The sequence below is a fragment of the Pagrus pagrus genome (genome assembly GCF_965226575.1).
Source record: "Pagrus pagrus genome assembly, chromosome: 6".
Taxonomy (NCBI): Eukaryota; Metazoa; Chordata; class Actinopteri; order Spariformes; family Sparidae; genus Pagrus; species Pagrus pagrus.
The window spans coordinates 26,407,465-26,430,790 of NC_140190.1; the positions used below are offsets into that span (position 1 = coordinate 26,407,465).

The 23,326-nt window shown below is 41.0% G+C and overlaps 1 protein-coding gene across 7 annotated transcripts in view; it reads right to left on the reverse strand.

Moving 5' to 3' along the window:
- Positions 1–23,326, reverse strand: part of LOC311258636 (ephrin type-B receptor 1-like) — a 107,149-nt gene that overhangs the window by 47,943 nt on the left and 35,880 nt on the right. For 6 of the 7 annotated variants that reach the window (XM_084355105.1, XM_084355104.1, XM_084355101.1 and 3 more), the window contains exons 2-7: positions 17,834–17,898; positions 16,896–17,186; positions 15,345–15,563; positions 15,063–15,243; positions 6,365–6,520; positions 1,026–1,288 (exon numbers count right to left, since the gene is read on the reverse strand). In XM_084355105.1, the coding sequence (XP_084211231.1) occupies positions 1,026–1,288; positions 6,365–6,520; positions 15,063–15,243; positions 15,345–15,563; positions 16,896–17,186; positions 17,834–17,898 (1,175 nt within the window). Of the gene's footprint in view, positions 1–1,025; positions 1,289–6,364; positions 6,521–15,062; positions 15,244–15,344; positions 15,564–16,895; positions 17,187–17,833; positions 17,899–19,043; positions 19,150–23,326 lie in introns of those variants that run through there. The other variant, XM_084355103.1, reaches the window with a different exon arrangement.

Sequence of the window (23,326 nt, forward strand, 5' to 3'; positions counted from 1 at the left end):
CTGAAAAGATGTCTGCTGTCTCAGTGTGATGGAGCTGGATGGCAGTCAGCTTGTGTTGCTCAAAGCGCCAGCCTTAGCACTGCACAGAAGGAAGAATGCATCCGATCGTTAACGAGACGCTTGTGACATGTAAACATTGATGGTGCTCTCAGCTGAGCTTTAACATTAGCTAGCTAGCCTCTAATAGAAAATAGTTCCTACATGAAACTTCTCACAGCAAGGTCTGTGGATTATCTTTAGTAGCCAGGTCCCCATTTTTTAAAATGTATTTTTTGGTGCTGTAAAAATAAGTAAATCCTATAAGTTCCATCATATTTAAAGACAGACATCTCTGATATCTCTCACACTACAACAATATAGATGGATAAATAGCACTACAGGTAAGGGGAAAAAAGTATTTTTGATTCGGGTTGAACGGTCCCTTTAAAGTAAAATTAAATTTTTTAGCAACAACTTTGAACTTCTACAAAGTTGGAGAATTGTGTAAATGAGAAAATGACTTTCTTCAACATCGTGTCACTAGTGGTGTGATAAATCAAAATAATTCTCCAATACTCTCCGCTTAAAGGCTTGAAAGGTCGCTCTGTAAAGTTCTTTACTTGCTTCTTCATAGAGCTGCAGATATCCTGGATTCACAGCAGTTACAATGAAGTCCATTGACATCCAGCATAATGGAAGAGTCACTTTGCAAATACTGTGCTATGAAGGAGAATAGTGTTGTAGAGAATCATGTGTGTATTCATGTTTCTTTATAGATCAACAGAACAGAGTGATTCATGCTTCAGGAAGGGTTTCAGAAGGTCTTTGATTATGATGTTGTGACTCCATCGCAACTGATGTGAATTCAAACTTAACTACAGCTACTGAACCACCGTCCTTGAAAAAGGCAGGATGACTTTTCAGAGAAACCCTTTCAAGCTTGATGGCAGTTAAGTGTGTGATGTTCAAAAAAAGATTTCAATCAGATTTACTCCTTTAACAATGCTGAACAAGAAAAGGCATTTCTCGCTGCTTGCTGGACTAACCTGTATTTCGAAGGTGTACGATGTGTGGGCTCGCAGCTTGCTGATCTCCACCCTCGTTTCCTTTAACCCTCTCTTCCCTGGAACGAATGCCACGCTGTCGTCACACGGCTGACACGCTCTGCGCTCGCTGCTGTGACACCGGCGGCACAAGACATTGTATGACAGGTCGTCACGGTGCCCGGTCTCACGCGGTGAATTCCACTCCAGCAGCAGCGTCGTCTGGTTGACGACTGAGACCACGTTGCGAGGAGCTGAAGGGACGCCTAGAGAAAGATGATCGGAGGTGAAAGGAAGTAAAAATAAACGTTTCCAGTGTCTGTTTGCTGACAACAACACAGTAACTGTCCACACACGTGCTGCAGATATCAATCAGGTAGATTCAGAGTCTGTCACGCTAATCACTCCTCCACACCTGGATGTAATCAGACTTCATTATGGGAAAATCATTTGTTTTTTTTTATTAAGCAGTTCCTGCTAATGGCTTACATATGGTTACGTGACTTTCAGGATGTCGCTTACTTTATAGCAAAGCAAGCTGTTGGGTAAGCAGAGCGTCACTGAGTGTTGGCAATAAGCTATGTTTAGAAAGGGTTTCGCTTGATATAATATTACAGCAACTAGCAGGCAAATTAGTCTCACATTGTCATGAATGTGAATGTATGATGGGAGTGTACCATATCAAATGTATTGATTCATTTGTTTGCACAGAAGCTGCAGTATCACTGTCTTGTTACCTAATCGTTTCTATAAGAAAGTCTGACCCTTCACTGACATGAACATAGTAACCATACTACAGTTTGTGTCCCGAGGTTCAAGGTATAGAAATAAATATGTAAACTGGGGCTGCTAGAGGAGGAAATAACATTAACTTAATACGTTAAATTAATATGAGCAATTATACTTTACTACAGTTCAAGGGAAATATTTATCTGATGGCTTACAAGCTACTTTAAAGATAAAGATTTTACATAAAAGTAAAAACCATTTATCAACTGTTTAGTCACAGCAGTCCTATTTAAATGTTTTGCTGATTTTCTTCATTTTCTATGGCAGAAAACTGGATAACTTTGTGTTAAAATGAGCATTTGAATGTGAACTTTTCAGAAATTGTGATATACAGTTTCACAATGTGAAAACTTCATAACACTATGACGTTTTGGAGAAGAAATTCAATTCAGAAATGTAATATTTACAATATTAATGTGGTAATAAGACAAACTCAGACTTTTTTTTTGAATAAACAAGTTGTTCTCAGAGGAAAATAAGTTCACCAGACCGGTGGCTGGGTCCACCAAATATAAACAAAGTAAAACAGTGTGAATTGAATTTGTTTATTTGGTTTATTCGGCCATGAAAACAAAGTGTTATTTTTTATGCCTAAACAAACTGAATAGTCAATGAAGATCTTTGTCTTCTGATTAAAATGTCTTCTCCAAACATACATAGTGCACCTTTAGCCATAATTCAAACCCATTAGATCTTTAACAGTCGACCACTAGGACGACAACACAATGCAGATGGAATCATAATCTCCATTACGATGTGGAGGAATAATTGTTTTTTATTTATCAGCATCACTCACAGATACCAGACACCTAAATATGCCTGATTGTTTTCATCAAAATCCATGTATTACTCCTTTGGAAGTTAACAAAAATGTTGAAAAACGCCCTCACAATGTTAGAGAAAGTGGGAAAAAATCCATGGATCTGTCCCTTTATCCAGTTAATGGGGTCTGTTCTGGACCAAGACCCACACTCTATAAAAAGTTTTGTCAAAATCCGTAGTTTTTGTGTAATCCTGCTGACAAACCTTCCAACCGACAAACAAACGGACACGGATGAAAACAAAACCTCCTTGGCAGACGTAAAAATCATTAGCTGCCCTATTTTTCAGACAAAAGACAAGATGAATCTGACAAAGCTCAGCACTTCTTACAGCATGTGCAACAGAAGAGAACATCCTGTCTCGTATCATCTCGAGTATTTTGGGAACCTTTAATTCATCTTATCTGCACAGACTATAGTCTACAGTCTGGTATGGACACATGTCTTAGAGTGAGTACTCTAAAACAGGACTTTTCTGCCCACTGGCCTGGATGAGGATGATTACTTCCCTTTTACTTTACTGACAACAACTTGTCTAAAACGAATATTTGTTTCTGCCATTTCGAGGCTGCCTAAAGTTGCCAAGTGTAGTTGCCAGCCAGTATTGCTGGTGCAGATGTAGGGAGTTTGGGCTTCAGCCAACCCTGTCTGTAACAGACAGAAGGTGACCTGACAGCTCACCAGCAGCCAGAGAATCTCTTTTGTCTGTCACTCGTCAGTCAGTCAGTCAGTCAGTCAGTCAGTTTCTCTCTTGCCAGTTCTCCCTTTTCTGTCAGCTCATCTCTTTGATCGGAGGAGAGACTCTGGTATTCCAGGGTGTTATATTGAGCCTTAAACACACACCCAGAGTTTTCACAAGGTTAAACCTAGCGGGTTCACTTCTCCTTGACTGTTTGCACACATCACAAGACCCACGACACGCACCGACACACTCGCACGACATGTTGGAACAAGAGCAGTTGAAATGAAATGGATGTTCAACCTTGGCATATGCTAAATCACAGAGTCATAAGAAACCTTTGAGATGGCCCTGTGGAATATGTGTATGTGTGTATTTGTCAAAGAGACACTCGGAGACACCCACGCTGCAGAATCAAAGTGCTAACAATCAGTAGGGGGTTGAAAATCTAAGTCGCACCATCTTATAAACATTCCTGCTGAGAGAGCGGACCCGTCAGAAACTGTGCATTCATAATTATACACACAGGCACATGCAGAGTGTTGACACAGATATTCACTCAATCTCACTTTTGATCTGAATAGCACATATACAAATTCTTTGACGCTGTCAGAAAAGAGTTCACAGAAAAGACACGTTCAAATGCAAAAACAGTTTTTTTTTTTAGAAATCTCATTTTGCTGCAATAATAGGAACCGTTTCAGCACTTCAACGACTGAACTGTACCGCAGTCTGACACCACTCTGCACTTCTACGATGTATTGTAAGAGGCTTACGCAGTAAAATCTGACCTGTACACAAAAATACACTTCCTAAAAAAAACCCACACACATCCAGTACACACACACACCTCCTCCTCCGTACCTATGCAGCCCATGAGGCATGCTGAGAGAATGATTTTCTGTCAGCCAACTATCCACACACTGCACGCTCACTCTTCCATTTCAGCGATCTGATTTTATATGTGATTGAGTTTATACCAAATAAAAGTACGCTGAAGCTCCCTCCTATATCGAAGTTCTATCCCACGGTTTCCAGAGATTCACTCTGCTTTTTCATCGCTGTTGTGTTGTGAACTAAACTCCATTTGTTTTTGCCCTTGAATTGAAAGTACCAAGGTAACGCACAAAGCTGTGTAGGCTGAGTAGGTTGACACCTGACACCTTTTCACTGGGGAAGCTGATTTTTCTTCTGTCAGCATCAATTTGAGAGTTTACTGCTGCTTTTTGAGGTGAGGCGTTTCATGTGCTCTCTCTGTTGTCAGAATAAGTTAACCCCACAAACTGCTCCACAACAAACGTGACAAAATCATGTTTTCCCTCTGAAATATTCTGCTAAAGATGATGAGCAGTGATTCAGTTTGATTGTGATCGTGATTGTGATTGTGTCACGTGGTTTCTAGTGTAAAACTTAAATGAGCTTCAATCTTGGATTACATCTATGGGTGAGAAAACACTTCGTATGTTGCCTCTATGGATGTTTTAATATATCACTATGTCACTATTTTACAACAACACTATTTATGCATTGCAGACTACTTTCACACCTCAACTGTTGCTTAATTCAAATGAACAATGATCCATTTGACTATTTGGTTTGGTTTACAGTATGCAGACAGGGTGAGAGAGCTCAATGTGTAAAATCAAAGTGGATCAACTACAGGATTGTGGGACAGTAGATTAGTAATTCAAAAGATAAGCTACTTTTAAAGCTCGTACCAGTCGTGGAATGTAACACAGAACGTCTACTCAAGAAAAGAAAGTACACATTTGTGGTACTTCTACTTCATTCATTCATACTTGATTATTCCGATGTCATGCAACTTTATGAATCTACTCCACTACTGTACATCTCAGAGCCACATTGAATGTAGTTTTACTTAACAACGGCTTTAGTTACTAGTCATTTCCTGTGCAGTGAAACACATGTATCCTCATATGTGTTGATGTTGAATGCTTGTGAAATTTTCTCCTACTTCTTAAGCAATAAAAGAAATATTGGTGTTGACAAGTAGACATCCTCATGGTAACAACACTCCCTAATGGCAATGCCACACCACAAAAACAGCTCAGGAAGGGCCAGAAGAACGTGACAAAGAGCTCAAGGTGTTGACCAAATTCCCCAGATCCAAATCCAATCAAGTATCCATGGTACGTGCCAGAACCCGTCCGTTAAATGGAGGCCCCACCCCTACCCCGCAGGACTTTAAAGGATCTGCTGCCAACGCCCTGGTGCCAGACACCACAGGACATCCCCAGAGTGTCCTGTGTCCAAGCCTCCACGGGTCAGAGCCAAGTCTGACACAGTGGAGCCTCCATCCTGTTAGTGCTTTCACAGTTGAGGCTGATCCGTGTTTTTTTTCCAGCAGAATGTTGCAAATTCATTCATGAATTTAAAACAGAAAAATAAGGACACACCCATGAATGAAGATTTTTTAGCCCAAAAAACATGGTGTTGTATCCAGGTCACCAGTATGTGCTCACACACACACACACACACACACACACACACACACACACACACACACACAGAGAGAGAGACTTTGAGACTTGCTGCAGAAACAGTCCAAATGATTCATGTCTCAACCTACTTACACCATCTCTCTGTGGAACTGAGAGGCAGCGTTTTTCAAACTCTGCGCCTCGTCTTGCATAGCAATATAGCCTCTTCAACACACTAAACACATATTCACTCCAATGGAAAGCCTGAGGAATGTGGCGGTGTTATTACTTACTGCTCCCCAAATCCCCAAACAAGGACGGGAACATTGCGGCACACTCGCTCTGAATGAGGTGCATAAAATTAGGGGCTGGAAAGATAAATCAAAGCAGATATTGGCCTTTAATTCAATGATGAGATATTGGATGTCAACCACTTATACGCTGCAATATGTCAGCGAATGGTAACTTCAGTCCAAAAATCCGTCTTCTCAGCCTCGGATTATGTCACAGTCACCCTGAGGCACGATCACACTCAGCCACGCTGCTTAAAGGTTTATGCAGTAAGTATTTTTGTGTGTTTTGTATTCGTCTGACAGAAAGAGACTGACTCACTCGTGCACACGTCCTCCGGTTTGTCCATGTCTCCGCGGTAATAGCCGTTCCGACAACCACATAGGGTGGCGGCCTCGATGGTGGAGCGACTGTTGAGCGGACATTGCTGACATAATCCTGCCCCCTGGAATGACTTGAAGGTGCCCTGAGGGCAAGCTGAGGAGAAAAGGAGAGAGAGGGGGGGGACATATAAAAACAATACACAACTCTGCCTCCTGAACATGAACAAACACCACAAATAAGAGGGGTTTGTGCGCCTGTTGTTTGTCTTTATTGCAACACATTTGGTAAACTTTGTTTTAGAGAGACGCTGTACCAGTGGAGTTATTATGGTATTATGGTATGAGGTTGACAAAGCACAGAGGGGGATTTTCTGGGGATAGCAGCACATTATCTCGCCAGACAAGATGCAGCAAAACATTTTTTTGTATGTTCACAGACTGATTATCTGTGGGTTAGATTATTACTTTATTTCTCTGGTTCCTGTATCTGGGTCAGAGATGTTTCTGTCCATAAATATTAATAATCCTTTATGACATGAAACACATATATGAATTCTTGAAGAAGGCATTCCCTTTTATCCAACGTGTATTCATCCAGGGACTGCTTGTGCTGAACATACAGTACATGCTTGTTATTCAGCTAAACTGCAGTTTAATAATTTGCACTGAGAAGCCTTGTGATGGGAGTCAGTGTGTACTAGATGCTTCTGTAGCACTTAAACAAGTTTTGTGTCGCTTCTCTTGTGATGGTGCTCTTCTGTCACTCATCAATCCCATCTCACCAGGCCTTATGAAGACCCTCCTTCTCATTTAATTAAATGCCCAGTGCCATAGCACGTCTTGTATGAGTCCCTCCACAGCCTTAAATATAAGAAAGTACAGCATGATGTGCGTTTAATACCCATCTGTTACAAAATAACCTCACAGACCTCCAAGCTTTTGAAGACATCATACAGGTCAGTTCTAACTGTGTGTTGTAGCATATTTTCCCGGTTCATCCCGGGGGAAATTAAGGAAAGCTTCATGCAGTTCCACAAAAAACACAACAGTACTGAACTCTCTCAGATCTAGCCATTCACACTAACCTACACTCTATAATCCTAAAGATTGATGTATCCTTGTCCCTTTTTCCTGAAAGCAGTGTTGCATTTTTAATTTTTGACATGCATTTTTAATAGCAATCAAGCTTGACCTTTGCCTGAACATAATGTCTCACGACAGAATCACGGCCTTAGTTAAAATGTACATCAGTATAAATTTCACCAGCTCTTTGATTAAAATAAGCGCATAATGTGAGAAACTGTGCCGCAATTCAGTTAAAGTTATGTCTGTCCCTGTTTTGCAAACAAACAAAGGCCAGCCTAACTCTGTGCAGTGTTTCCCCCACCACTGCATTGGGCTATGTTTTTTTTATTTTTTACCTAATTGTGTACATTTGTTTCATGTGAGCTCATTTTGAGTCTTTACTGCTTATCTTCTGTCATTTACGGTTATGTTAGTTTCTCTCTTCTCCTCTGCTCTTTCTGTTTTACCGAGGGTGGGGACTCCCGCACACACACAGAGCAAAGTAGAGGAGATCAGGTGAAGTAAAGATAATGCTAATCAAGTTAAAGATGGCTGTCAGTGCAATATGAGCCTCTCAATAAGAGTAATTTATCCATGTAAACCAAAGATGGACCAACCTCTACAATCCACATATCATTAATTCTTTCCATACTTAATTCAGAATCGGAAAATGAAAAATATATCAGTTTTTTAGTTATTTGTTTATGAATCTGATACCAAAAAACAAATTTGGTTTGTTTTTTGGACTTTCGTTTTTGTGTTCAGTTAAAAAATAGGTAATGAAAAAAACGGTCCCGGGCCAGACCTGGTTTTGATATATAGTTTGTTGGATTTGTGCGAACCAGAATTCATTTATTATGGCTGCATTGCTGTCATTGGTGATGCAGAGACTGGGGTGTTATCATTGATGGTTCAGTGGTTCAGTGAATATGGAAAGAACAAATGATACAAGGATATCTACTAGAAACATCTGAAATTCAGGCCAAAATACTTTTATGCGTTTTTTAAACACACCCAACCTGAATCTGTTGACAGAGGGTAGAAATGCTAGAAGCTCTGCTAACTCTGTTCTGTAATACTGTAATTACTCGGGTTAGCACCCCTACCACACAAAAACATGCATATTGAGGCCCATCCGCCCCCCTAAGCAGTCAACCTCGGGTTGACTAGTAATGTGTTGTTAAATTATTTAACCTCTTACTCAGAGGGTCTCATGAGACGTTTTCAAGGAAGTCCTTGCCAAAATGGTAGCAATAATTTTGCAGATAATAAACAGTACCAAGAAAAAAAAGCTTTCAGAGCAGCTGCAATCAATTTCTAGCCTGAAAATCTCAAATAAAACTGAAGAACGACTCAGCAACTATTCATCTAATCAGGTAGAGGAAGAGTTTATATTATCATATTTTAAGCTAGAGTGCTTGCCACTTATTTGTGAGTTGTAAGAAGTGCCTTCTTCAATAAATCTTGATCGTAGCTCAGGTTAGCATAAACATTTCCAAGTTTGTCAGGAATTAACTACTACTAAACTACTACAACTGACTGTGTGACTGACAGGAAGTACTTTTTGTTGGGGGCCAACACATTCTGAATTACGACTATAAAACAGAGAAGTGTGAAATGAGAAATTAGACTGAAACCAAGGCTGTGCCATAAGGCTGGGAAACAAACAAATGAGGTTTTTTAATGCTACTTTTTCACAGTTTTGATTTATCTTTGGCACTTTGTTTTCCCTCCTCCGCTGTAATGAATGTTCACTTTATCACCGTGATGCTTTAGATGCCAAAAGACCGAAATGCAAATGTTCCACAGATTTATGGTGAAAGACGGAGGGGAGTCCAGACAAACTGGACTCCAAATGATAACATGACTTGAGTGAACCAAGTGAATAAGACAAAATTCCGGCAAGCTAAGAGCCTCAGAGAGCCTCACTCAATCAAACGTTAAAGGGTTTGCAGGTCAGGCGGATTTTTCTCAAGAGAGAAAAAGAAAGAACAAACAACGGAACAAACAAAGAAATACTTATAGACAAGAGCAAAGAAAAATAAATGGAGGAAGAGAGAATGGGACCTGAAACACAATGAAACGACTGTTTTTATTCTTCCCTCTCAGTATTTGTTCAGTTCTTTTCGATTGTGTTATATTGTTATTTCTTGTTTTGCTGATGCTTTCTTTCTAACTTGATTTACAGTGGAGGATGCAGTTCTTTGCCCCCGTGTTTTACTGCATATTACATTTTGCATGAACTAGCTGAACAGAGCTGGTGGAAACAGATCTCAGATATGAAGTTGGCTTTATATCACATTAAACATGAACTATTTTGTATAGTGCTCATTGTGTTTTACCACTAAGACATGATGTAACACCAGTGTACTGCATGCTACTTAGGCGTAAGTGTCCTCTGCTTACTGTGTGGCGTGGAGGAGGTGGTGAGTCTGGGTTTTTTATATGAGATGAATACTTATTTCGGTCTGGAGAGGGAATGTTTGGATTTTTTTTGATAGTGGTGCTGAAGGAGCTCTTATAAAGGGCGGTGCACTAAAGAGTAAGTGCAGCTGATGTGCAAACATGTTTGGGATCTACTGGATATCTGTATGTTTTTCCTGATATCAGTAACATTATGATTAGAGCTGAAACAAATAGTAGTTAGTAGAATTAATTTGCCGACCAAGAGAAAATGTATGGGGAGTTGAGGCTAATGCTAGGTAGTTAGCTTGGTTAGCAAGGTGCATCTGTAATTCCATACTTAAATGTGATATTAATTGGGATGCTAATTTTGGCAAGCAAAATATAGGCTTAAAGCAGAAAGCTAAACAACAGTGTATCTTTTAGTACAACTGAATGCTGAACTACTGAAAAGGCGAAAGTTCTAGGCTATTTAGATGAACAGAGTGAAGTGGATACGCATTGCTATGCCTCTAGACAACTGTTTGCTGAATTAATAAATCAAGTGACAGGTAGGGTCATTTTCTCATAAGCTTACATGCAACTTCTTTTTCAAACCAGTGGAGTCGCCCCCTACTGGCCATTAGAAAGAATGCAGGTTTAAGGAACATCTGCGATGGCTTTACTTATCAGACCCTGAGGGAACATTCACTTTTTTAGTAAAGTCTTCTAATGCAAAATCCCTGATTCGACGACACAAGCCAAGAACCTTTGTTGCAGCTCATTATGCCTCATTTCCTGTCATCTCGCTATCTGTAATAAATATTACCCTAACAAATGTTTTCAACAAAAAGTAAAAAGCTGCAAAAGGTTTCTCAAAAATGTAATAGGCTTTACTGGACTTCACATCTGATTGGATCAAATATTTTGAGACTAAATGAACGACCACAGAAGCAATAAGACAGCCAATGCTGCCCTCCTTGAAGTCTTTTGCCCTTTAAACCTGTAGCAAAGTATACAAACTACCTGAAATGTAACAGCCATTTTGCCTTCTCTCATATTCAAATTGTCTGCAGCTACAGTTGCAGTTGCCAATGTTTCCCCCTAATCTCCGTTTGTCACCTTCTCCCTGAATATTCTCTGTCTGTGTCACTTTCTTTATATTCAGACGCCTGCATTTCTTTGAAGTCGTCTCTTCAGGACCATCAGTGGATTGGGCCTCTTTGTGTGTGTGTGTGTGTGTGTGTGTGTGTGTGTGTGTGTGTGTGTGTGTCTGTGTGTGTGTGTGTGTCTGTGTGTATGGCTTGAATAGGCAGATAGACATCTGGCTTGTCAAGGTCATTTATTCAACAACCTTGCTCATACACATGGGGCGTGTCACCATGGCAACAAGTCTTGCTCCCTTTCTCTGTATAGTTATCTCTCTCTCTCTTTCTGTGTCCATCTGTCTAAGGATTTTGTACGACTGACACTTCATATGCATAGTATAGTATAGTACATTTTAATGGACTGTTACATGTAATATTCTTGTAATATTCAAGTGTTGTCATCTGCCTCCAATATTATACAAAGTAAGTTTATTAATGCTAGATAGTTGGATCAACCCCTTGAGTTTAAATTGAACCTTATTATTATTAGTATTGCTGGACTTTTGTTATAAAAATGTAAAAGTTTAGATGCTGAACATGACTTAAAGGAAAAAGCTGTGAACCCCAGGAATAAAGTGGGTTGCATTTACTGTAATGTTTGTAGTGTTACATACCTAACTGATTGTGCCATGACAGAAAATGCACCATGCAAATGGAACAAATGTAAGAACAGATGTGAAACCAAACAGAGAAAGATAATGCAGAAGAAAGGGTGAGATAGAGATAGAGTGGTATGTGCAGAATGCTTCAGAGAAAGAAAGACAGAAAGAGTTAAAAGGAAGAAAAAGATTATCCCTCTGTTCCCCTCTGTGCCTTTAGCCAGCTGTGTGGAGTCACACAGCGACTGTGTGGATGACGATTGTCAAGAGTTGGCATACAGGCTCACTGATCAATTATTAAATACACTACTGAGTGTGTGTGTGTGTCTGTGTGTGTGTGTGTGTGTGTGTGTGTGTGTGTGTGTGTAAAAGCCTGCAGGTTTTAAAAACTCTTAGAGCGTCGTTGGGGTCCACAGCAGGGGTAGTTTATGTTTGTGTGTTTGTGTGTATTCAGTGATAGCGCTTATATTTGCAGTCTGGTGAATTTGAAGTAAGGGTCTATTTGAATATTCGTTTAATTTACATACACACACATGCACACACACACACACACATACACACACGCACACACAATACTTTGATGTTGATCCAGTTTTGCCGGATGGTTTGCACAATATGCTGGTTTGGTGGAAAATAAACACAATCTCTATGGCCTGACACACTCGCACATGCACGCGCGTGCGCACACACACACACACATATACACAAAGACAACCATCTGTTCTAATAGTGAGTCCAGTCCCATGCCAAGTGGTTATCAGCTGATTGGCAGAGGAGCTCACCACAAAGACGACAGCTCCGTGGAGACAGACGGGACATGCTCTGCCCTGTGACATCTTAAATCATTGTTTAAGTGTGAAAGCTTTGAATGAAACACACGAGGCAGGTGTAGGGTCGAGGCGACTGAATCTGTCTTTGGTCTGCATCCAGGCAGATGTTCTGGTCGGGCTGAGCAATTTAAATGAAAGGGGCAGAACACTGTCTCGAGAAGAAACTTTAATATAATGTTTCTGTCCCCACATCGCAGTATTTTGGGAACAGACAACCCACTTCCCAAATAGGCACAGCAAGGTTGGTTTAGTACCACATGCTTGTGTTTTGTTGTCCGAAGTTGGACAGCTCGATGGGAGAAGAAGTGTTCCCTTTGAGGAAACAACTTCATGACAACACGGAGAGCAGCGGCTCAACAGTTACAACAACCGTACATGTAAAGAGCTGCTGTGGGTAAACAAAGTAACAGAAAATCAGTGGTGTGGAAAAACTACTTCTGAAAGTCCCATTTGGCTGTACAGTGAATGAGACCGTCTCAGAGAAGGCAGTGGCCAAACTTTATCTGTTGGAGGGCCTAATCCCAATTCCCTGTACTTGACTGACTTCCTGTACAGTGTCACTCAGCCTCCAGTGCTAAGATTATGGAAAAGTAATAAAATAATAATTTGAGATCCTACATGTTTACTGTTTTTTTGCTAGAAACATCTGGCTGGCGTAATTGAACCTTATGAAAGACCAACTTTGGCTCGCTGGCACCAGTTTGGGCAACCCTGGGTTAGACAGATATTACCTTACATCTGTGCTGAAGCAGAACGGCGGTGTATGTGGTTAAGAAAGAGGAAAACCTGTGCAATCAAAGACAGGAAATACCACTAAGTAATCACCTGAAGTATCTCCATCTAATAATTCATAGTGAGTGCAAGCACAGTCTCACCAGTGATTAGACCCATCCCCAGGAGCGAGCAGCAAGGCTCTCAGACAAACACCTTGAAACATTAGTTTGTATCCCCCTCCCTGCATAATACATCACACCTGCTGGCAGAAGACAATTGAAATTTAGGGATTTTACTGATGATCATAAACGAGCCAGAGATATAAGCTCCCTGGTTATAAACATTTCACACTGTGTCACGTATAAGGATTTAAATATTTCAATAGATATTCTCTTTGCAGCTCATATGAAACCTTACTCTCAAGAAAACAAAAAGTGACTTAATTTCTGTTGTCACAAACAATTACATCAGTGAAAAGTATGAAAAGTATTGTGATAAAGTGTTTGCACAGATCGAGCTCTTTAGTTTGTCAAGGGTAACAGTTACATGCTTCCAAGCAAAGGACGGTAATAAAATAACCCAAATTCCACCTTAATTCTTTCTGCAGTGGCAATCAAGATTACTGTATTTATTGTAAGACTTATTCACCGTCTCCTGAGTCATGTCTGGCTTACCTTCTACCCACTCACATTTTATGAAGAAAAGGTATTTCTGTGCAGGAGAGACACTGACACCAAAGCCTGAGCTGATTTCAATCAGTGCATTAATGTTATTCACAGGAGACGGACGGAATACTATTCATCAGTCCCGTCTTTGCTCTCTATCTCTTTCATCTGTCACAGTTTTTACCTTTCTGTCCTTGGATTGTCCTTTTTTAACTTCTACTTTCTTCTGTTTTTTTACTTCTTGCCAGTCCATCTCTCTAGAGGGCACTCCTTCCTTCCTTCCTTCCTTCCTTCCTTCCTTCCTCCTATTGCTCCTTCCCTCTTCACCTCCTCCCTCTCAGATACCCCTCTATCTCCCTGAGACACTCTCTGACAGTTCAGGACTAATTTTCAGTCGACTAATCTGGCAGGAACACGCTAAACTAATTAACATGAGATGAAGCGGCCTCACTTATCATTTCACCATATGTACATACATCACACACACATGCTCACACGCCCCCCACCCACACACACACACACACACACACACACACACACACACACACACACCCACACACACACACACACACACACACACACACACACACACACACGTGTAAAATGGACGAGACTCTCTGGGGAGAATGAGAAGTAATGGGTACTACTTGGGAGAGGAAATGGGGAAGGAGGGCAGATATAAAAAGGAAGAGAAAGAGGTAGGTGGATGGAACATTGAGGGAAAAGGAGCTATTTCTGTGTCACGTTCACCCAAGTCTGCTTCTACTAATATTAACATATGGGACATCGTAGGCTGCAGCCTTGAGCAAAAATACACCAGTAAATGTATACTGTACATGCATGTGATTATTCAGACACACTCTGCTCTCCTGCACACGATAAAACATTTGCATTTTCTACAGACTTGACTCAGCATACAGAGCCCAGTTATGGCGTTGTTCTGTAGACCAAGTAAAGACTTGAATATGGCACATTTCTTACTTCTAGCATGCATGTGATACTTTTTTTTGTATCCCTTTTGTCCTGCTGCAGTAAAATGGTTGCTATGGTTGATTATTAGAATCATGTTTGCTGGATATTGATTTGCTGTCATCCTGTCTTTTCAGCTTCTGCCACAAAACAATGTGAAATCTGTGTGCATTCAACAGTGTTAGCTGTATCAAGGTTATCTGAACAGGTTTAAAATAAGATAATTAATTTAGTCTATACGATATTATCTGTGATACGCTGTGATGCAGTGCAGTATTTGAGTGTGGTTTGAATCAGCACAGCCTCATTAATGCACAGATTTACCTCGACACACGTTGCCATTGTCTGGTTCATAACCCGCCTTGCAGCTGCAGCTGCCGATGGGTACCATCCACTCGCCGTCCCCGTTACAGTAGAGCTTTATGGGCACATCTACTTCCTCAGCATTGGGGATACAACTTCCCCTAGCGATGACTAATGAGGTGGACTCTGCTCCGGTCAGAGTCTGCACAGAATGAGAAACAGAAAGATTTGCATGTTGGACAACAGCTGCATCAAAGTCTGATGAAAAGACAGCCACAGTTATGAGTTAGTTCTGGTCCATACCTCTGGGAAAAAAGCAAAGTTCTGCACTATGCTGGGACATTTCTTGTAGAAGACTCTGACAGCCAGAAGGGACATGCAAGCGCCCAGATCCTGGAAGGCCAAGTGGAACCCTCGGCCTTTGGACAGCGGCCCGAAACTACGAACTTCTGTGTTCACCTTCATTAACCGTCCCCCAAAGTCAACCTGGGAGAAACTCTCATCTGCTGCGATGGTGTCCACCTGACAGTGAGGTACAGAGAGAGAGAAAGATATAAAAGGTAAAAGACAAATTAATAAATGAACTAATTGTGTTTCTGTCCTGATGTTTCTAATAATTTCTGAAAACATTTCACTAACTAATGTTTAAATATCATGTATAACACTGAACAAATACACTTGCGACCACATACCAAATCATTTTATTATGTTATAATTTTCCATTTCCCAAATGAACCTCAATGATGCCACCAGAGGAGAGGAGATGTTCAACACTTGGATGGTTTCCAACACTCAGATTAATCAACATTAACAGTGTGAAACTGCACTGAAAAGATGTGGGAAATTGAAAAACTGCAACTTCGGAGAGATTACAATTATGAATCCTGAAGAGCAAAACACATCCAGCCAGCAGAGAGTTACAGTCTGAAAGCTGGAAGTTAAAGCTTAAACAGATATTCTTAATTTTTAAGATAATCTAATGGTTCTTCAGTACAAATGTTTATTTGTCTTAAAAGTAGAAAAACTTTCCAGACCTATAAAGGAACATCTTCCACTCATCTAAAAAAATGTAAAATCACAAAATCTGGAGATACATGATTTCTATTCGACAGCAATAATATACTGAATATGCACAGATGTCCAATTTCCAGCCTCTGGCCTGCATTTTCTCCAGAGTACTAAACTGATGAGGCTCATTTGTACTGCAGCAATTAGCACTCCCATTTAACATGCCAACTGACAAAACACATCAGAACTGAAGCTCAGCCATAACATAGCCCAGCAGTACTGGGGCCTCTGTGTTGAAAAACATGAAGATTATCTTTACAATTTTATTTAGAAATCAAGTGCAAACCCACCATCAATCCACCACGTCCGCCCCTGGTTTGTGGAATATTGTTTTGAAGCCTGTTGTTTTGGAGTGACGGCTGTAGCCATCTTGGTTTTTTGGAGCTACTGTATAAGTGACCAGATTTGGACAAGAGGGCGGAGCTGGAGGTGGGCAGATCCCGATTGGATGTGACTGAGAGTCCATGGACATGCTGTAGTAGTGATTTGTCAATCACAAGGTAGCCACACATACCAGGCTTTATCATCTATTTCACTCTAAATGAGACTACAAGTTATAAAATGATCACTAGTGATTGAGACCGTCAAGTAAAGTGTTAACTGAGCTCATAAATCAGGTGAGAAGTCGGGTCATTGTCTCATAAGCTTCCATACAATCGGACTTCTTTGTACCAGTGGAGTTGCCGCCTGCTGGCCATTAGACAGAATGCAGGTTTGAGTGCAGAGTGACAGCAGCTCCTCACACTGTGCCCGTCTTTGTAAAGACTCTAGTTTCTGGTGCGTTACCTTCAGAAAAGGGGCGTTGGCCCAGTACTCCACCCCTTTGATGCCCTCTGACACGGTCCTGTCCGTCTCCAGGTAGTACAGGTTGAACGTCTCCTTGCAGGAGCCCAGGACGCTGGGGATGGACGCACAGTCACGCACAGTGAAGCGGATCTCCACGTAGATGCGCTGCGCCGCCCGCCGGTCGATGTAAGTGGTGAGCAGCCAGTTGTTCTGGCTGGGCTCAAACACGTTGCACACCTGGTACGTCCTGATGGTGTTGAGGTTCTCATCATAGCCGCTTACCTCCTCCCACTGAGGAGTGTGTGTGTGCGTGAGGAAGGGGCAGGGGGGATGGATGAGAGGGGAGGAGGTAGAGGAAGAGGGGCGAAGAGAGGCTAAAATGATTAATGGGTTTACCAAGACCTGACACAAATGAAACTTTCTCTTTCCCTCCCTCCCATTTTGTCTCCCTCTCTTTTCCTGCCTCCCCACTCGCCTCCCTCATTCGCTTTTTCTCTCTCCTCTGCCTTGTTCTTTGCTGAACAGGGACGACCATTCATCACAATTAGAGCCACTCACCTCAAACACACACACAAACACACACACAGCACACCATTGTGACCAGCTAGTAGCCAAAGCCAGCATTTAGAAAATCCAAAATTTCAGGAAAGTGAGTGGAGGAGCCGACTCTACATCATCCTGCTCTTTGTAGTCTTTTCTACTCTATTCACTTGTGTATCGTGGACTCTCGTGTGCTCCTCTCTGATCTATTACAATCCATTCTATTCTGCATCAATAGCGGTTAATTGGTGTCACCTTGCAACTGTAATTAAGATTTTGACAGACTCGTTAATGGAGCACTGTAAAGTGTGCTCAAACTGCTTTCCCAAAGGATACACACAAACACACACCCGCACGCAGACACACACGTACAGTACACCTTTGCACATTGTTCTTACTCCATTGGCAGGGAACGATATCCAGCCGAGCTCGGCCGTCGCTGTCCTTGTATCCATCACTGTCTCTGTCAAACAAAGAGACAGACAGAGAGAGACGTAAGAGAGGCAGCTGCAGGGAGAGGACAGGTATGACTTTAATTAACAGTCGGCTCAGATGCCAACTTTAGTTCTGCACGGTGATGCGTGTCATTCATATTCATAAAATCCCACTTTACACCTTTTCTGTAATGCTCCTCTCTCTCTCCTGTTTCCACCCACTCCATGATAAAAGAGATACGTAGCCACAAATAAACCAGACCTGTGATTATGTTTACTCAGTATAAACAAAAGTAACAATGATATGACACAATCGCAACAAAGCTCATCCAGTTAAAAACAATCTCATCATTGTCTGCTTTTATTTTCATCTTTGCACTGTTGCATAACAGACAACAGTTGTGCTCCTCATTTCACTCATCTGATACTGGACGATACCAAAGCACAGCATTAGTGGTCTGTGCACCATATCACATACTACAGGGGCCTACAGTATAATGATAATTATACTTTATGAACAAGAGTGTAGTGATGGCTGCTAGCTCGTAAACAGCATTTAGCAGCATTAGCAGTTAACAGAAAGGAGTTGGCACCAGCATTAATAGTTAGCAACAGAAAGTAGTTAGCAGCACCATTAGCAGTTAACAGAAAGCACTTCGCAGCATGTTAACATTTAACAGAAAGTAGTTAGCAGCACCATTACAAGTTAACAGAAAGCAGTTAGCAGCACCATTAGCACTTAACAGAGAACAGTTAGCACCACCATTAGCAGTTAATTGAAATAAGTTAGCAGCACCATTAGTATTTATGAGAAAACAGTTGGCAGCACAACAGAAAGCAGTTAGCAGCACCATTAACAGTTAACAGAAAGCAGTTTGCAGAAGCATTAGCAACAGTTAGCAACAGAAAGTCATTAACAACTGGCTTAGCAACAGTAGGCTGTTACCAGTAGCTATAACAGTTAGCAGCAACAAAGGGGAGTTAGCAACAGTAAGAGCAATTAGCAACAGAAAGCAGTTACTAGCATTTAAAACAGTAGGCAGCAAAGGGTGTCAGCTAGCAACAACAAAAGTAAGTTGCAACAGAAAGCAGTTAGCAGCAGCATTAGCAGGAAGTTAGCAGTAATGTTTTAAATTGAGTAGAGCGTGAAGGTGTGGCTACAGTAGTAACCTACCATTTCAGTCACCAGCTAGTGACTAGTCAGCCTGTGATTCCTAAATGTAGGTCTGTCAGTGGCTAGTTAACTAGTCGTCCAAGAAACAAAATGTAAATAGGAGAACTTTGCAGTTTCCCCTCTGGTTATTCTATTGTTTACAATTGTTCTGTCGATAATCCAGAAAATTCAGCGTCTCACAATAACAAGATGTAACATAATGTAATAGTTGATAAATTAACTTTCTACATTTGAAATTGTTTATCTAATCCTTGACACTAACTGTGACTGAAATAACTACTCCTATGTTGTTTAATGAGTGACTGCCCAACACGTGCAGGTAGCATTTATTAAATAAGAATCACACAGCTGAAATCAGTCAGTAATTAAATAAACAACTCTACTGTGTGAATGTGTGTAGGTAGCACTGAGCTGATCTGGATGCTCCCGATGAATGCATGTCCCCTCCTGAACCTACACCACCAGCTCTATCCGTTACAGTTAGCTCGCATACTAACCTGACACACACGTTGATTAAATCCCAGCTGGGTGACACACTGACACAGTACCCTACCACATAAAGCTAATTGGGCTTTCTCAGATGGCAACAAAGACATGTGAAGGCTAAAAAAAATATATTTATATGACAACTCAAGCACAAAACTACTTGACAGCAAAAGCCCAGATGGCAACATTCATTATAAAACATGTCACTTCATATTATAGCTCCTGTTGTGTTAATGGTGAAATATGCAATGTGAGCAGCTCCAAGAACTATTTTCAGTGTCTTTCTGTCTTGAATGTGCAAATCCTCGCAGGCTGGGAGCCAAAAAAAACAAAATTACGTCCACATGTCCATGCATGTTAATGATGTTTACAGTGAAGTAGACAGAAAAGCAAATGCTGGCAATAATTTAGGATAGAGCTGCAACAATTAGACGATTAATTGGAATTTTCCAAGCAAAATGTAAAACATTGACTAGTTTCATCTTCTGAAATGTAAGGATCTGCTGCTGTCATTCATGATAATAAATAATGTATAAGGAGTCACATTGTGCTCTGTAATGAGCAACATTTACAATCTGCTCATTATATAAACTAAACGATTAAAATACTTGTTGTAAATGATGCCTTGCTGCCATTATCATGTCTTGAATCCATTCTTTGCTCAGCTCTCTTGTTACTTACAGGTGAACCTAACTGGTGTATGTAAGATTAACAGCAGTGCGGCGCAGCGAGCGGACGCGCTAAGACGCTCGAGCCCGGCGGAAGTTAGTGGGCGCGCTGACAACACAGACCCTAACACAGAGCCCTTTGTAATAAAACACGGTGAGAAGACTCGACGACATCACACCATGAGGCAGCCGCGGGCGAACAACCCCCCTTGATTCCTGACATGCTCTCCTCCTCTTGCACTCTTTCATTCTGTCACCCTGCCTCTCATTATCTCCTCTCCTCCTCCTCCTCACACCCTCCCCACCTTCATCCTCTCCTTCACTCTACCTCCCTGTCTTTTATCTCCCCCTCTACCTTGGGTGCTTCTTTTTTTTTTTTTTGTCAGCCTGCTAGCCTAATTACAGCAGAACCCAGTTTTTCAGCTCTCCCTCGGGAGTGAAGGTCGTTGGGGAAAATGAAATGCTTGTCACGCGAAAATGTAGTCGACTATCAAAACCCTGGACCAAAGCTTACTCAAACGGTGACAATTGTCACTATCTAATTTGTAGCTTCAGTGCGTTTAGTGGCATGTTGTCAACAAAGATTTTCAAAAAACGATCCACAGCTGAATACAGAGCTGGTTTATTTCTGCCTCCTGCATATTTTGCCTGTTCCCGTGTCTTTGAAGTGTGAGTAAAAAATGAGGCTAAAAAAGAAAAATGGTAATACAGAGAGGAATCCACAATGTTGACAGAAGCGGTGTTGGAAGAGCTTGCGTAGTCTTACAAGTTCTACCTTCCAGCAAAGTCTTGCAAGAAGGGATTTGATTCAGGGCTTTGATTAGAGAACAGAACAATGGCTGTACGCTGTCATACTCCAGCATACCACCATATTTCTGCTTCAAAACAGGCTGTGAAAGGAAGATTCTCAGCCAATTTTAGCATACAATGCACAGACTTTGCTTGTAATAGATTTATTGAAAATTGATTGCACCTTCATGCCCAGGAACTCTTGGAAGGCCTCTGTGCTTCATCATTTCACGTTATTACATCCTGCTCACAGCTTGAGAAATATTTCCAAGTCCTGGAAGAGTAATGTGGCGAAGGCTTTTTATCCAACTTCTTATTTTATGCAGAAAGAATATAAATAGACAAAAAAACAAACGTCGGATCAGCTGGCTCGCTTCGTTAGGCCCGCAGCTAATGATCATTTTCATCATTGATTAATCTGTCCAGTATTTTCTTCATGAGTTTTCCAAAAAGCTTCAGATATCCCACGCGCAGCAGTGCTACTCTCTCAGGTGCAGGCCAAAAAATCAATACGCACACCAGGGTGTGACTGACTTTATTAATGACAACAACATTAAAAACATCGAGGAGTGGACCACGCGTTGCTTCATCTGAGTCGCTCTGTCCTTGTTTTTATAAAATAGTTTTAATAGCATCCTGGTCTGCGCTAACAGAGAGCAACAGCAGCTAGCGGTAGTTTAGAAGCAGAGTCTGCCGACATAGACAAGCACAACACAGACGGCTATATCGCGATACGCAGTTTATATCTCGGTATTTTGAAATCTTCTCAAAATGGCTTCATGAATGCTGGAACTGGGCGGCAAAATCAAATATCTCAATATTCTTTACCAAGTACCTCGATATCCATATTGCGACCACATTGTAGGGATGAGACAATAATAACACAATGAAATGTTAATGTTGGTGTTGAAAGTAAGTGGTGAGAAAAACAAATGCTATCAATAATTCAGGACAGAGCTGCAACAACTAGTCAATTCATTGAAAAAATGTCAAACATTTGCTGGTTCCAGCTTCTTAAATGTTAAATTCACTGCTTTTCTTTGTCGTTTATGACAGTAAATGAAGAATCTTTAGGTTTTGGACTGTTGGTTGGACAAAAGATGCAGTTTCAAGAGCTCACTTTGGGCTCATGTTTATTATTCATGAATTATTATTCATCATTTCTATATGATTCACAGACTAACGGATTAATCGTGAAAATAATCAGCAGATCAATCGATGATGCGATCATGAAAATAATCGTAAGTTGCAGCCCTAATTCAGGATGATAGAGTTCATGCCAGTAAATGTTGAGAGAGAAAACAACATGCGATCAATAATTCAGAGCTGAAACGATCAGTAGATTCATCCATTAAGTCATTTGCTGGTTTCAGCTTCTGAAAAGTGACGTGTTGCTGCTATTCTTTGTCAGTTATGATACTAAATGAAGAGTCTTTGGATTGTGGACCAAATGTTTGATTAATAATCATCAGTAATGTGGTGAAATGACTAAATGGGTAAAGAACCAGTCAAACAGTCTGCTAAGTTCTGAAAATGACATCACTGTAATTCAGCCTGTAATACCAGGAGAAGACTTCTATATAACTATATCCAAAATGTAAGATGGTGTTTAGTCTGACATTAAGATATAATATCAATATATTGCCCAGCCCTAAATAAAAATAGCAAAAATGTTCATCATAATTACCCAAAAGACAAGTTTACATTCTCAAACTGTTTGTTTTGTCGACCAACAGTCCAAAAGCATCAAAACTTCAAAACATTTTTAAACATTTCAACAGACTCACTGGTCCAATACTCTTCTCATCTTTGAACAATTACAAACTACTCGTCCAGAAGTGTAACAGCATCCTACCAGCAAACCCACCTTGTGTATTCTGAGTTTCAAAGAGAAGGTCTGCTGTGCTTATTAGAGTGCATCTACTCATCAGTCTAATTAACAGTGCACGGCACACACCTCTCTGTGCATAATAGGGTATACATTCAGATCAGCCTAATTACTTCTGACATATTGGAGGCTGTGATCGCACCCACCTCCCCCACAGTGGTGCACCTCCCCAACCAGCACACACCGACCGCACCGCTGAATGAAACCGTAGACGTTTTATGGCGGAGGAAACAGCAGGTAAATCTGCACAATATTGTAGCTGTCGAAGAGGCTGTTAAATCCTTGTTGTGGCCAACGAGGGAGAGATAAAAGTATTTCTATCACAGACGCTGAATTAGAGGTAATTTTACTGTTTTTCTGCTTTCTCTACCTGTGTGTGTGTGTGTGTGTGTGTGTAAGTAAAGGTGGTCGAATGGCTAGTGAGGTCGGTTCATCTTATCCTAATTAGCCCG